At 33.9% G+C, this 17477-nt stretch overlaps 1 protein-coding gene across 3 annotated transcripts in view; it reads right to left on the bottom strand.

Annotated features, from left to right (window-relative positions):
* DPP10 (dipeptidyl peptidase like 10) overlaps nucleotides 1-17477 on the bottom strand; it is a 674550-nt gene that overhangs the window by 484178 nt on the left and 172895 nt on the right. For 2 of the 3 annotated variants that reach the window (XM_036886633.2, XM_036886635.2), the window contains exon 3: nucleotides 6546-6641. The exons of the other annotated variant lie outside the window; for it this stretch is intronic. In XM_036886633.2, the coding sequence (XP_036742528.2) occupies nucleotides 6546-6641 (96 nt within the window). The remainder of the gene's footprint in view (nucleotides 1-6545; nucleotides 6642-17477) is intronic. 3 annotated transcript variants of the gene reach the window in all.

Raw genomic sequence — 17477 nt, 5'->3', positions numbered from 1 at the left:
TCATTTAATAAATCTTAGCCATTTATGATAAATCATATTATCTCTAGGAATTCTTCTAGCTAAAGACTTTCTGATATGTCTCACATGCTTAATATTTATTTATTCATTATAAAATAATGGAATAGTTGACAATGTATTATCTAAAGATCTCACTGACTCAAAGTAATATATGACCAAGTTGATTAAGTAAAATTAGCCTTAGAAGGAAATGTACACACACATGCATATACACAAGGAGAAAATGTGACTGAGGCAAAGCAATTTGAATTAAAAGCTTAATATGTAAATGTGAGTTTATTATTATAGTTTGTTGTAAGATTTCTTTTTTTTTATATAGTTACAATCAATACAAAATGATTAGATTTTCTCATAATCACCTAAGAGTTCAGGCCAAATTCAAACAGACTTGAGTCAAAAGAAATCCTCACTATTATGTCTTTCCCTTAATATGTTTTCCATCAAGCCATAGATGTGTTTTTTATTAATTTATAACTATTATTAAATGTTAGTTTTAATAATATGCTACCAACATCATTTTAATTCTAAGGAAAATAAAACAACTGATAATCGTCAGAGCAACTTCAGATTCTTCTACTTCAAAATTATAATCTAATAAAAGGGTGAATCTGCTAAAGGAGATCAAAGTATAACATGTACAATAAAAAAACAGTATTAATATTCTAGTTATAAACCAATACTGAGATGATAAATGTTCTTTCACCATTAATTTTACACACACACACACACACACACGTTAAGTTTGTATTCAGTTGACCTTATATGCTGGGCCAGCTCATATGACTTCGCCATGATATATCCTATTTTGCCAGCAATGTCATCTTTCTTCCCCTAGGCTCATCCATACTCTACACTGAGACTGAACTTCATCTCTTCCAGAAAAACTACTCCAGTCATTCTTAACCCCAACTGATCTCTTACAATTTCATCATTTTTTAAAAATAATAACTCAGAAATTTATCACCTAATCATTCTCTAATTAGCTCAGGTGTGTTATTTTCTTTTGGTTTCTAAATTCTTTAGATACCATAATTATATTTCATTTCCTTTAACCACATCAGTGTCCTTGACCAAAAGTACTGTGTTGGTTTATCTTTAAGTCCTCATAGCTCAAAGACCTTTTGGCTGTGCTCCAATAGATACCATGAATGAGTAAAAGGATAGACGGATAAACTGATAAAAAAAAACAGTAGTCAGTGCCACAGTGTCTATTAATCTATATTTGTGTTGACACAGTTTCCGTGCCAACACCACCAAGACCAACCGTAATTGTGTGAAATGCACGAAAACTGTAAGAACACCATATATTTTTCTGCAAACCTTTCAAATGTCAACAGATCCCAGCTGGAATATATAAAGTCCTGTGCAAGGCACATAGCTGGAAATCAATAAAGCTTGTTGACGAACTCTAAGCATAACTGTTTCATCCCACTCAGACTTTTTTCCTTCTTTTAAAAATCAAAACATAGTTTGCTATTTCAAAAAATAGGTTGTAATATGAAAGTTTAGCTCTCTTAAAGTTTGGGTTATATTTCCAACTCCCTTTAAGTACTCTAAAGTAATCATTCAATTTCTAAAAAGCAGAAATATTATTTTCCTTAAAACATTTTTTCCTGTAAATGTTAACAATGGATTTTATGGGTAAACCTTTTTCCCTATTCTCTTGGCTAGTAGCATAAATGTTGTAATTTTAAGACAAGCTGGGATTTTAAAATCATTTCCTCATAAAAACTATTTAGATTTGAATGTCAAAAGAAAGTTAGAATATTTCAGTCAGCATATAAGGTTGCCATCATGTGGCTTTTATAGTAAATATTTATTTTTTACTTCAACTCTTTTTACTATAGATTAATTTAAACATTCATAAAAGCACAATGTAACATATATATCATATAATGATAAAGAAAACATCTTTTGTAGTTTGTAGAAAATAAGTATTATTTAATGATATACTGTAGTAAGCACTTCTTTAATTTCAGGAGGAAATAATCTACTGTTGATAGTAAAATACTTCGACATACATTACTCTTAAAAAGGTCAGCCATATAAAAACTAGTTATATTTTAACCGAATTTTCAACTCTCTGAACTATAAATGAGGAACTAGGGATGTCATAGTGAGACAGAGACTGTAGACTTAGGCAGAGTAGGGTGAGGCCCTCCAGAGAAAAAGCAGAGCAAGATAATTACAGTCAGAGCGATGTAACAATGTGCAAATCTCTACTTTGGAGACTGATTTCTTCTCTACTATCAATATTATTAGGACAAAAAATAGAAACAGAGTAGATATATGTTATCCCCTAGAGGTAGTGCTGTCATTAATCTAACCTAGGTTAATTAACCAGAAGCGGAAATTCATTCAATCACTAAAACATTGAAATATTGATATGCAAGTTATTGTTCAAAATCTGGTAATAAGTATTTAATGTGAGTAATCATTATTTCTCTCAATATTTGTTTAATTTTAATTTTAGAATAAGAAAAAGTTATGAGTATAATAGCAATCCTCTCTGTTAATTGCCTGTCTACACTCTCTCAAAGTAATACTTGATATTTCTTTGTTATTCTAATATTATGTTTATGCTTTTTATATTTTTGAAATGCAATTTTAGAATTATTGACTATAAAAAGATAAATTTGGGGTTGCATTTGAAATATCTCCTTATCATTTTATTTTTCTAGTAATTTACTGTATTTTCCAAAAGTATTGATTCATGTGAAATTGACATATAAACAAATTAATTAAATTTTAAAATAATGGTCTTTCACAAAAGTTCTAGAAACACTATTTAGAGAAGATTAGACATGATATAATTAAAATCGAGGTAGAAATTTCTATATGGGAGACTGAAACTCTAGAGTTTTAAAGATGACGTTCCTCACAGCTGGCAGGAGAAAGTCACTGGCTTTGCACCTGGGCAACAGGTTTCAAGTGGGATAAAATACGGGCTTTCAGATTGGGGTTAGAGAAAACGGAGTGGGCAAAGACAGAGTCAAGAAAGCTTTTGAGACTTATGAATAATATCAAGTAGTTCAATGGGCCTGAAACATAATGTAAAGCAGAATAGTAGGAAAAAGGCTGAGCTTGATTTGAGAAGCTTGGTACAAAGGGAGAAGTCTGGAATTCATTCAAATGGCAAAGGGATTCCTCTGAAACTCATTGAGAAGTACGTTAATACTTTTGGCTGGGCCTTATAAGGTTGCATTTGACAGGAGATAGCCAGAGGGATTGGAGATCCATGAAACTAAAGAGAAGGGGAGAGCATTCTTTTTCTTAATTTATTATAAATATCACAGAAACCTACACATTTATTGAAGAAAATTTAAAAAACAATGGACCAAAAAAGTAAAATCAGATTAAAATTCAACCACCTGGAAACACTCATTGGCACCTAATACAGACAGTGTGATATCTACATACTGCAAACACTCTTTGGAAGTCACCTTTGTTCACTTTTCATAGCATAAACATGTCAGTAGGTATGTTTATAAATCTTTCTTTGAGTGACTGCATAAAGTACCAGTATATGGATGTGCCTGGGGAGATGACACTGCCACAGTATTCCAGAGGAAAGGATGAAGAACAATGAGATGTCAAAGAGGTAGTGGATTTATGGTGTTAGATATTGGGAATGGCATCTTAGAGTGAAACAATGACAGAGAGTATGTTTCTTACTTAAAAACAGTGATTAAAGCAGCCTCTACTTCTTCTTAGCTGTGTTTTTGGAGAAGTTTTTTGCTTAAACCTCAGTTTCCTGGAGTTAATAATTTTAACTTTATGTGCTGTATGTGAAATATGTATAGAAAGCATCTAAGCACAGAGCCTCACACAGAAGTCACTCAATTAATATGAGATCTTTCTTTGATGATTGATCATCAAGTGTATGTGAGGAGATGAATAATGTTAAAGATAGATTTCCCGGTTTCAAGGTGACATAACTAGGAAGAAGATGCTATAAAAATGGAGATTTCAAGGATATGAGCAGCTTTGGGGGCAGGCGCTGTTAAGCTAACCATGAACATGAGCGCCCGTCCAAGGCTGCAGTGACATTCACAGATAAATTACTTGAGAACCAGCATAATGAATGACATTGCTACACTATACTCTGCACATATCAGGACAGTCTAGACTCCCTCCTTCTCCTTGACCAGTAATGCATTACATGTTCCTAAGGTGACCTCCAAGAACTAAATGAAGCTTCTAAATGAGCTTAGCTTATATTCCTTCAAGCTACTTACATATCAAGAAAATCTGGTGAGACATCTCAAGAGAATAAAAGAAATAGCTCATATTTTACATTTAGATATAATCTGTGATACTAAGGCCAAGGTTATACATTTTATTTATATAGCTCCCACTGTGTTTTCTGGTTCTTTGAGGAAGATGTAAATAGGCCAAGTATCTAGTGATTGCCAAAAACCAGATCTGAGTTGGATAAGAGAATTGAATGAGCACAAATCTATTCCCCTAGTGAAAAAGCAACCCAGTGACAATCTAGTGACAGTGAGTCAATTACTTCAGTGATAATTATAAAGCCTGCATGCCTCTGAGAGCTTGCATTCTATTTAATCTTGTTCACAGGGTTGTTTTTATGTCGAGTGTTTTTATGAGTATCATGGATCTTAGGTTTTATCTAAAATATAATAATAACACTGCAGCTTTGTCCCAGGACATTTTCTGAAGGCCAGATTTACCAACAATTGGTATTGAAATTATGAAAAAATGATTTAAATGATTAATTTTGGAATCTTGTGAAATGTTAAGAGTAGAATGTGTGTCCTAGATATTGAAATGTGGCTTAATTGAGCATGCAGTTCACTACTTAAATATCTGTCCCATCCTTTGGCATTTCAATATCAAAGTGTCAATTATACACAGAAGTGAATGCCTCTTTAAGTAGCTGAAACTGACCTGAGAAGGAAAGGAGGCCCATGATTTTTCTTGCTTTCCAAAGTCAAAGACTACATAAATTTCTATAGCTTGGCCAACATCATGGCAAATAAAATAGTATCAAACAGCTCAAACTCAATGACAAATTTTTCAACAATATTTTGCAATTTCCTTCAAAAAAAAATTAGAAATGCTAACAACTAAAAAGATGACATTAAAATTATGATAGCACCTTGGGTGAATGATTTGTAAGAGATCCATGTATTAGAATAATGTTTGGTAATGATAACTTTTCCATTAGCCTTCTTTAGTCCTCGTGCTCATCTGAAATAATCATACTACTAGCTGAAATTATCACAGTGTATATCTGAAATAATCATAATGCAAGGCAACAATACTTTGAGTCCTAAATTTATGAACTCAAAATGACACTATACAAATAGATTAATAAAATTGCTCTCTTGTTTTCTCTAGCTGTATTATCACCATGATACACACTCACCTTCTAACCAATTTCAACTGAAACTTGAGTTTACGGAAAAATAACACTAGACTTCAATTAAATGCAGTCATTCTTTTATTCAAAAAACAAATCTTGAGTGCTTGCTGATTTCCAGGGACTGTATCAGTGCTAGGTCGACAAGTATGCTTTGATTCCTGCCCTTGAAATTAAGTTACCTTCTTTTTATAGCTTCCATAAATTAACACTTAACTTTCAGGCATAAATGCACAAAATCAGAATATTAGAGAAGAAAGACAGACTGTAAATGAGATGATCTTTATTAGATTAAAAGGCAAAGCTCCTTTTTATCTATCATACAAACAATACATTCTGTCTTGAAAACAAGCAAGTATGTCTAAATAAAGTGAAGGGCAAAGGTGAACAGCTATCTAACCACAGTGATTAGTATGGTCAGGCAAATTGGAATATTCAAGAAATGAAAACCTGATTTCTTTTTATCAACACATTTCTTATGGCTTGATTACCAAATAACTCCCTACTATCATCCATAAAAACAAACCAAAGTCCATGGGGTCACTCAATGGTTTTATTTTTGGTTGTCTCTTTTTTTAACTCTAAATGCTTTCTAAAACTTTTGAAAATAATAAAATCACCTGAGGAAAGCTAACATGGTTTCTTTTCCAGGCCAGGAAGAGACAAAGTGCAATCTATTTCCATGTCATTTCCAAATTATTTCAACTTTGCAAATAGTAACCTAGTAACCCTAGTTGGCAGCACTGAAGCTTAGAAAGAAAAGCCACAAAAAGAGAAAAGAAAACTAATCTGTCCCCCCAGTTTGAAGCACTTACAGACACAAGCTCCCAAAATCTATACTGCTACACCAGAAGAATTAATCAGAGAATTCTCGAGATACAACACATGCTTCAAGTCACATAACTAAAGACCATGAAGAACAAATACAGAGCAGACAATCTAAAGCTTGGAGAATGATTTTATAGATGACCTATCTTAGGAATTGGTTTTCTCTCCTATGAGCTATGGTATTAATTTCTGATTAATCGATATATATATAATCTTTGGAACATAATGTCAATTAAATATTAACTACAAATACCATTATTTAATTTTAATTATATGGAACTCAAAATAAATATATAAAAGTGTGTACACCTACCATTGATCCATCGAGCGTCTGGATCATGAAGCACAAAGTCTTTCCTGAAGAGGTCTTCTAAAGACAATCTGGTTTCTGATGAATTTGTAAGTTCATCTACATTAAAATAAATCTTATATTAGATACTATCTCATGTCAGTTTTAAAACTAATGAATTATAATGTTTGAAATATTTTGTATCAAAGATATGGTAACAAGATGACAATGTAATATAAACTAACCATTTTAGCATGGCTTTTGAAATTAGAAGTCTGTTTCATTCTCTTTTTCAATAAATTATTTGTAATAATAAACTGTCTTGACCTACCACAAATTTAATAACTCACTCTCTTGTAATTTAGTGAAATATAATATGAAAGCAGGTAAGAATTCCAGTTCTGCACTGTGGGCAAAAGGGTATATTTTTCATTGTTTAACCATAATCCAGCCAGTTACTTTCCAAAACCACTTTTATATATTCTCTTTACTCACTTATTCACACACTCATATTCATTTTATACACAAAGCTGTAGTTTTCTTGTAAACACCAAAGATGAGAGTTGAAGTAAAGAAAACTTCCCAACTCAGAAAAAGTTCAACAAATAAGAAGGAATACCAATTTCAACCAGTTACCACCAAACAAACACTAAATTGATTTAAGAGTTAAATACAAAAATTCAAATAATGCACTGCCATAATATTAATGAAAAGCATGCATTTATATCACTCTCTGACATATAAACTAGGTGTTGTCCCCTTTTAAATTTCAAAATCCATGAAATGTAAGTTAACACTACTTAAGAATCAAAACTAGGCATAGTGAACACTCTTTAAGATGCAAGAGTTAGCAGTATTACACTTTCTTTGTAAAATTAAGTATAGTTAATTTATTGTGTAAAATCATCTTTGTGACCTTTCATCTGTGACCTTCACTCTGGTTGAAAATAAAATGTCAAAGATACATACTAATCTCACTAGATATTGTTTTTTAAAGGTTCAACACTTATTGCAGGAAAAGCTTTGTTTCTTCCAGCTGAAAGCTGGGGCAAAGAATCAATAACTTCAAATGCAATTTCTTTTCACATGAATCAACCATGTATTTAACCCACAAAATAACTGCTAAGAAAAAATATTACTAGTGGGAATAGTGAGAAGTTTAATCCCAAGCCTAGTATACAATTGTGATTATACATAAGTTTTCAAAACAAAATGCTTCATTTGATAGTCTGACACACCAAGATTTGAACTTAAATCATTCAACAAATACTAGAAGACTTCATATTCAAGGTACTAAGTATTGTAAGATGCTGGAGGCATATCTATGACCTGCCCTGAAGGGGCACTTGCGAAGCAAGAAAGAAAACAACAGATGTCAGAATAAAGACACAGGGAGCTGCATGAGTTTAGGAAAAAAAGGGAAATATCTTGCAAAAGGAATGAGAGAAGGCTCCTCTGTTAAAAATAAAACGATCAACCCTCATTTGCTGGTGGGGATGCAAAATAGGATAGACACCGGAAGACAGTTTGGCCATTTTCCACAAAACTAAACATAGAATCCAACAATTGTGTTCTGTGGTATTTATCTAAATGGGTTGAAAACTTTCATCCACATAACACTAGCACATGGATGTTTACAGCAACTTTATAATTGCCAGAACTTGGAAGCAGCCAAGGTGTCCTTCAGAAGGCGGATAGATAAACTATGGTACAGCCATTGTAAAACGCAAACTATGGAGATACTAAAAATATCAGTGATTGCCAAGGATTGGGCGGAAAGGAAGGATGAAGAGGCAGAGCACAGAGGATTTCGAGAGCAGTGACTCTACTATGTATGAAACTATAATAATAGATACATGTCATTGCACATTTGTACAGACCCACAAATGTACAATAGCAAGAGTGAACCCTAAAGATTCCTAAGTATTATCTCTGAGTGATAATGATGTGTCAAGGTAGGTTCATGGATTTGAACAAATATATCACTCTGATGTGGGATGTTGATAATGGGGAAAGCGGTGCCTATGTTGGGGGAGGTGATATATCTGAGCTCTTGTACCTTCTGCTCACTATTGCTGTGAACTTAAACTTCTCTAGAAAATTCTACTAAAATATAAATAAATAAATAAAAATAAGAGGCCTGGGCCTTAGAGGTTTAAAAGACAGATGAAGGGAATGGCAAGAAGAGGAGTGAGAGTATTACAGATAAAAGGAAAGGTGGTTGTTTTCCTACAAACTTAAGACTTGTTTCTAGAATTCAAATTTCTGTCTATTAAGTTTTCATATATAGACTTATTCTATAAGACATCTAGTAATACCAGATTTTGGTATAGATAAATTTCAAATTTTAAAATTTCCTGAAATTATATAATGTACCATCATTTTGTATAATCCAACCCCTTCAATTCTGAAAGAATTTTAATTTCATCTCTGATTTACATTTATTTATTTATCCAATGAAATTTATATATGTAAAGGTGGGAGATAGGAATCTAACTTTATCTCAAGGAGAGCATATTATGCTAACACAATCTATTAAATAAATAATCCTTATCTACTGAGCTGAAAAATCAACTATATTCTATATGAATATCCTGTATATACATACATCTGTTTTTCTTCCAAGGGAATTTTTTCTATTCCTAGGTATATTCCATATATTTTGTTTTCTGTACCTTTTATGATACAGATACAGATGTTAATATAAAAAGTATCTTTTAAGGCAAATGCACCACACTGAACAATCTTATTTTCAAATATTTCAAATTATAGTTGATAACTCTCAAACATGTTTTCTTATGTGAGATTTTAAGTCACATTTCAACACATCAAATTGTAACTTTTATTAAAATAGCAATGCACACACACAGTAAATTGGAAAACTTTAAATATTTTATAAAATTAAAGCTTTTAATATTATGGAATTTATTCCACTCACATTTTATGTACATTAATAATGCATCTTCTCTCCTTCATATAAGTTCTATACTTTTCCTATTAGATTTAGTCCTAATTATATAAAGTTTGTTGTTACTGTGAATAGAATATTTTTCATTCTTACTCTAAATAAATACATATATATATAAATTTCAGGTAATTGCAGATTCACATACAGTTGAATCTGCAGCTGCAAGAAAAATACAGACATAGGTCTTTATACCCTTTATCCAGTGTCCCTCAATAGCATGCAGTATCTTACATGATCAGTATTACAAAAAGAAATTGACACATACTCCACAACATTTTTCAGGTATCACCAGTGTTACATTTATTTATTTGTGTACATGTATGTACGTGAGTGTGTGTATGTGTGTGTGTTTTAGTTCTATTCACTTCTATCACAAAGACCAGCACTGGTCAAGATATATAATCATTCCAATCGCCAGGATCTCCTGTGTTGCTCTTTTGTTACCACAGCCTCCTTTTGAAACCGTTGACAATCACTAATCCATTTTCCAACTCTATAACTTTTTAATTTCAAGAATTCTATGTAAATAGAATCTACAATGTGCAAACTTTTCAGATTTGCTTTTTTCACTAACTACTATGGATCTCAAACTACTTCTCACACTATATACAAAAATTAACTCAAAATGGATTAGGGACTTTTACATGTAAAATATAACACTGCAACTCTCTTAGAAAAAAATATAAGGGAAAATCTTCAGGACCTATGATTAGATGGAGCAGTCCTGGTGTTGACAGAAAAAGCATGATTTCTATATAGAAGGAAATTTGATAAACTGGATCTCATCAATAATAAAAACTTTTTCTCTGGAAAAACCCTTTTTAAGAGGATCAAAAGACAAGGTATATACTTGGAAGAAATATTTGAAATTGACATGTCTAATAAATGATTTGTATCTGGAAGAGATGAAATCTCCAAACACAGCAGTTAAACAAACAAACATGTAAACATCTAACTTGTTGAGCCTGTCAAAACTTATCCTTTTAATTGCTGAGTAATATTCCAGGGTATGAATGCACCATAGTTTGTTGAACCATTCTTCTGTCAAAGGACATCTGAGTTGCCATTTGTAGTTTGGGGTTATTATGAATAAAGCTGCTATGAGCACTTTCTCCAGTCTTTTTTGTGAACATAAATTTTCCTTTCTTTGAGATAAATGCTAAAGTGTGCAGTTGCTGAGTCACATAGTAAGCATATGTTTAGTTTTAATGTCATAAGTTCTTCTAGAGTAGTTATATTATTTTGTATTCTCACCAGTAATGTATGTATGACCCCATTTCTATGCATTCTTGCCAGAATGTGTTGTTGCTTTGAAAAATTTTAATTATTCTTTTAAAAAAGTATTATATCCCATTGTGGTTTAATTTGCTTTTCCCTAATAACTAGTGAACATCTTTTAATGTGCTTATTTGTTATCGGAATATCCTCTTCAGTGCAATGCCCATTCATGTCCTTTGCCCATTTTCTGATTGGACTATTCTTGTTTGCATGTTTGTTTGTTTAACTGCTGAGTTTGGAGAGTTTATCTCTTTTAGATACAAATCATTTGTCAGACATGTCAATTTCAAATATTTCCTCCAAGTCTGTACCTTGTCTTTTTATCCTCTTAAAAAGGATTTTTGCAGAGAAAAAGTTTTTATTATTGACAAGATCCAGTTTCCTTTTATACATAAATCATGCTTTTGTTGTCAACACCATCAACACCAAGAATGCTTCACCTAATCCTAGGACTTGAAGATTTTCTCTTGTATTTTTTTCTAAGAGAGTTGCAGTGTTATATTTTACATGTAAGTCCCTAATCCATTTTGAGTTACTTTTTGTATATAATGTGAGAAGCAGTTTGAGGTTCATTTTCAAAAAGTCTATTAGATGCCCAAATGCTCCAGCACCATTTGCTAAAAAGCATTTATTTCATTTTAGTGAATTATTCTATGAGCTTGAATGTGAAAAACACTGTTGAATAATGAAAAAGAACAGGTAGCCCCCCTTCCTTTTGGAGAATCCTCTCAGAATTTTCATTAACAAATCAAGGAGAATCTCAGTCTCTTAGTGGTATGTACACAGGCACATGCAGATTTAGAAAAGAGGAGATTTGGGTAACAAGTTAAAGTAAACTCAATAAACACAGATTTACTTGGACCCTTTTACCCCTCAAAAGGTACCATTAAATTCTTAACACGTGTATTCTTCTGATATGTTTGCAGGTATTTGGACCCCATCATGCAGACCACCTGTTTGCTACAAGCTTGGAGACCCCAAAGAACTGGAGCCAGAAGACTGATAACTAAGAGCCGGGAAATAACCTCCTATCAATTCACCACAGAAGAATGTGCATAAGCTGATCATGCACCTGCACCCCTCACCCATAATTTTGTCCTTAAAAACCCATACTTGTAACCCAACATAGAGTCTGGGAATTACTGCATTAGCAAGTTGGACTCCTTACTGAATACCCTAAAACATACCCACCTATTTTCTTTCACTACACCTGGGGCAGTATTTGGCTTCCTGCATGTCGGGAAAACACACTGGAATTTCACTTTGTTTTTAACAATAATAATGGTGATAATAACACACCTGTCTTCTTTTTCTATTGTGGCATCATCTTTAATATTTCACTATTTAATAAGTCTTTTCTTTTATTTTTGGAAAGGAATCTTTATAATACTTAAATAATTTATTTTTACTCATATGTCAAAATTTTTGTTTGATTTTATTACTGTCATCATTGTTACAGCATTTCTATTTATTTATTTGTATTTTGGTATCATTAATCTACAATTACATGAAGAACATTATGTTTACTAGGCTCCTTCCTTCACTAAGTGCCCCACACACACCCCATTACATTCACTGTCCATCAGCATAGTAAGATGCTGCAGAATCCCTACTGCTCTTCTCTGTGTTGTACAGCCCTCCCAGTGCTCCCCCCAACTACACATGCTAATCGTAATGCCCCCTTTCTTTTTCCCCACCCTTATCCCTCCCTTCCCACCCATCCTCCCCAATCACTTTCCCTTTGGTAACTGTTAGTCCATTTGTGGATTCTGTGACTGTGCTGCTGTTTTGTTCCTTCAGTTCTTCTTTGTTCTGATACTCCACATATGAGTAAAATCATTTGGTACTTGTCTCTCTCTGTCTGGCTTATTTCACTGAGAATAATACCCTCTAGCTCCATCCATGTTGTTGCAAATGGTAGGATTTGTCTTCTTCTTAAGGCTGAATAATATTCTATTGTGTATATGTACCACCTCTTCTATATCCATTCATCTACTGATGGACACTTAGGTTGCTTCCATTTCTTGGCTATTGTAAATAGTGCTGCAATAAACATAGGGGTGCATCTGTCTTTTTCAAGAAGCTGCATTCTTAGGGTAAATTACTAGAAGTGGAATTCCTGGGTCAAAGGGTATTTCTTTTTGAGCATTTTGAGGAATCTTCATACTGCTTTCCACAATGGTTGAACTAATTTACATTCCCACCAGCAGTATAGAAGGGTTCCCCTTTCTCCACAACCTCGCCAACATTTGTTGTTGTTTGTCTTTTGTATGGTGGCCATCCTTACTGGGGTGAGGTGATATCTCACTGTGGTTTTAATTTGCATTTCGATGATGACAAGCGATGTGGAGAATCTTTCCATGTGTCTGTTGGCCATCTGAATTTCTTCTTTGGAGACGTGTCTGTTCAGCTCTCCTCTGCCCATTTTTTAATTGGATTATTTGCTTTCTGTTTGTTGAGGTGTGTGAGCTCTTTATATATTTTGGATGCAAGCCCTTTATCGGATATGTCATTTATGAATATATTCTTCCATACTGTAGGATGCCTTTTTGTTCTATCGATGGTGTCCTTTGCTGTACAGAAGCTTTTCAGCTTGATATAGTCCCACTTGTTCATTTTTGCTTTTATTTCCCTTTCCGGGGGAGATATGTTCATTAAGAAGTCACTCATGTTTTTTCTAAGAGTTTTATGGTTTCATGACATACAATCAGGTCTTTGATCCATTTCGAATTTCCTTCTGTGTATGGGGTTAGACAGTGATCCAGTTTCCTTCTCTTACATGTAGCTGTCCAGTTTTGCCAGCACCATCTGTTGAAGAGACTGTCATTTCCCAATTGTATGTACATGGCTCCTTTATTGAATATTAATTGACCATATATGTTTGGGTTAATGTCTGGAGTCTATTCTGTTCCACTGGTCTGTGGCTCTGTTCTTGTGCCAGTACCAAATTGTATTGTTTACTGTGGCTTTGTAGTAGAGCCTGAAGTTGGGGAGAGAGATCCCCCCCACTTTATTCTTCCTTCTCAGGATTGCTTTGGCTATTCGGGGTCTTTGGTGTTTCCATATGAATTTTTGAACTATTTGTTCCAGTTCATTGAAGAATGTTGCTGGTAGTTTCATAGGGATTGCAACAAATCTGTATATTGCTTTGGGCAGGATGGCCATTTTGACGATATTAATTCTTCCTAGCCAAGAGCATGGGATGCGTTTCCATCTGTTAGTGTCCCCTTTAATTTCTCTTAAGAGTGACTTGCAGTTTTCAGAGTATAAGTCTTTCACTTCTTTGGTTAGGTTTATTCCTAGGTATTTTATTCTTTTTGATGCTATTGTGAATGGAATTGTTTTCCTGATTTCACTTTCTGTTAGTTCATTGTTAGTATATAGGAAAGCCACAGATTTCTGTGTGTTAATTTTGTATCCTGCAACTTTGCTGAATTCCAATATTAGTTCTAGTAGTTTTGGTGTGGAGTCTTTACAGCATCTTTTATATAAACATTTTTTTCTCCTTCAATGTGTTGATACAAAAGTTGTGTAAGTGAAATTTCTTATTTCCAACTGCCCTTTATGTAACAAAATATAACTGGTCCTGGTGAATTATTATTCTAAGACTGCTAGATTACTATTTATTTATGTTTATTTAAGTTTTTAAATCTGTGTCACTGAATGAAATTACATGATCCATTGTTTTTCCATTTCATATTATACTGATCAGCTAACATTGTATAACTTTTATTAAATATTTCTGAACTTTATATTCTGTGATCTGGAACAGTTTAATACTTTTAATAAGAATTTTTCTTTTAAACCCAATTGCTCCTTGAACTTATTTCAAAATCAACCCAGCAAAGTAATTCAAATTATTAAAATAAATTCTTCCCCTTAAACAAGAATCAAAGAGAGCTGTATATGAACTAAGGATTAATTTCTTTGGCTTCATTCATTACTGCAAGAAAGAACTATACACTTTATTCCTTTTTCTCCCTCTTTTTTTCCCTTTCTTTGTTTCTTTCTTTAAATTTTATGTAGCTGCTAGGTACCATCTCTAAGGTCTCTTGAATTTTTCAGTTTTAGAATAAAGACTTCTTCCTTCTACATATAATTAATAATTAAGCTTTTTCTTTTAATAGCTTCCCAGGTTGGCTTATATCTCCTATCTCCTTTTATCTCCAGTTCTCATCATAATCTTTTGGGGTGTTCATTTTTTGCAATAAAATCCCCTTTTCCAATGCTCCAAAAACTCTATTGGTATTAGTGTCTTCATTTTACAGGGAAAACTTAGGCTTGGCAAAGTTAAATAGATTGAGGAAGGTTACATGGTTATAAGAGGAAGAACTAAAACTGGAACCTACATCGTTCTGACCTATTAAACAATCCTACCTCTCAAAATAAGTTTTCCTTCCTCATTCTCTTTAATACTATATTGTTTTATAAAATACCATATACAATTTTACAAAGAATATTTTGAGAATCCTTATTGCCCTTTACCACTAGACTCTTTCCCCAAACAGAAGCTGAACTTCTCAGCATACCATCTCCAGACCTTATCAGCACCCCATCCTACTCCAAGTGGCCCAAGAAGGTACCACAACCACAGCCCTACTCTTTCTCAAGCAGAATGATGGCAGAGAGTCACTAAAAAACAGGGCTTTCTGTTTTCTTCCAGTAGAGTGTCTATAACTTGCCATCCTCCAATTCCTAAGGTACTCTGTGCTCACTGCTGGGCCTATGACTCAGTGTTACTTCAGTTATGCAGTTATCACATCTCATTCTCTGTCACATCTCAGCAGCAAACCTTAATAAGCCAAATTGCAACCTGGTTTCTCAGGAACCTAATATATGTTAAATCATCTGGAGAAATCTTACTATTCGAGACATGTTAATAATCTTCTCTGTATTTTAGCCCTAAGGCCACACTTAACACACTTAAGAATTGTGAATCCCTCACTCATTCCAGTCACTCACACTGAGCACTGAGAAAGTAACTCAGAGGAAAACTGGTATTAGATTGTAAATAATTTTACAATCCCTCATATCAAGCTCCCATATTATAAATCTCCAGAAAAACAAATTCTGAAATTAGTACATATTCACTAATATTGACAAAATATTCTTCAATTTAATATTTATATCTCACAGACCTTTTTCTTCAGGAGTAAATTAATGGTAACATATCTCCAGTTATTTTGTAGCTAAACATGAGACACCTCTTTGATGTGTACATCTACGTGACTGTACATAGGTATGAAAGTTTAAAAACCTAATATATATTAATACCTGCTCTTTAAAAGGCCACATGCTTAATAACAAAACAGGACTCTGCAATTATGGTTATAATTATGAATATAGCACAAAAGTCCAATGAGATGCATAGTATAAAAATAATTTAAAGAAATGAAAATAATTGTTACATAAGTACATGATATTGAATTTTAGCTCAGTCAGTCAGCCTAGAGACATGAATGTGGCAACAGAACTGACATTAAATAATTCATCCCATGTTCTTTGCTCTGCTCTAGTCTGTCATTTAAGATCATAGACTGCTATTAGTATTTGTGTGCTTCCTTCCACAAATCCAGTCTTGCTTTTAAATGGCCTTTTGAAATAGGCTGGCTGCATTAATCTCAGAAGAAAAATTAAGTTCTTCAGTATTGACTGAAGAAAAGCTGATTTATGACTTTTAGTTTGGGGTTTCTCTTTATTGAAACTAATTGTTTTACTTTTTATCTAGTTTACTCTTCATGTGAGAAGTTAGCAAATTTTTTCTTATTTAACTCCTATTTGAAACAATTTCCTGTTAAAACAGTAATAAAAAGACTTGTGGAAAGAGATAGTGGAATAGGAAGGCAAGGTGGAAACCTCCTTCAAATATACAAAAAGGAAGAAAATACAGCAAATACAACTAAACTTGAAAATGGCCTGAAGAGTGCAGAACAGACAACCTACACTTAAGGAAGAAGAGACCACACAGAAAAGGGTAAGGTGACAAAGCCAAGATCGAATGGGACCCAAACCCTCTGCCCACCCCAGCCTGCAGGTGGGAAAAAGAGAAACAGAGCAGAGAGTGCACATCTGGCCCTGGAGATCTGCTCCTGGAGCATGAGCCCATGTTACATTGGGTTCTGTTGACTAGTGGGGCTGGAAACCAGGGACAGGCAGAACACTATAGGAGGCTGGATGCAACCAGTGTGGAGGGCAGGCATGCTTTGCCAGTCCTGAGACCCAAAGCAGAGGTGGCAGTTTGAAAGACTTGCCAGCAGTGGGAGAGGTACGGGGGGCTAGGATTGGATGGAACTCTCTCCTCTGGAAAAAGGGCAGGCAGAGGATACCTCTCCAGCCTTTCCTTGGCTCAACATATCAGGAAATTTCAGGAGCCCCAGATATTCCATCCCCCTTGCTAGCAATGGAGCCCCAAGCCTCTCTACAGTGCATGCTGCTGGGAGCCAACCCTCTTGGCCCAGTGGCGACATCCAACTTTGATGCCTGGCAGGCAGTGGGAAATGCTCCCAGCTTCCTTGACTCCATTTCAGCCCAACCAGGAGGTGCTTGCAAGAGCCACAATGTATGCAACTGGCAAGATTTGGAAGCAACCTAAGTGTCCATCAATAGATGAATGGATAAAGAAAATGTGGTACATATACACAAAGGAATATTACTCAGCCATTAAAAGAAAAGAAATTCTGCCATTTGCAACCACATGGATGTATCTAAAA

The sequence above is a fragment of the Manis pentadactyla genome, chromosome 8 (assembly GCF_030020395.1).
Source record: "Manis pentadactyla isolate mManPen7 chromosome 8, mManPen7.hap1, whole genome shotgun sequence".
Classification (NCBI taxonomy): Eukaryota; Metazoa; Chordata; class Mammalia; order Pholidota; family Manidae; genus Manis; species Manis pentadactyla.
This window is presented reverse-complemented; position numbering and strand designations above follow the sequence as displayed.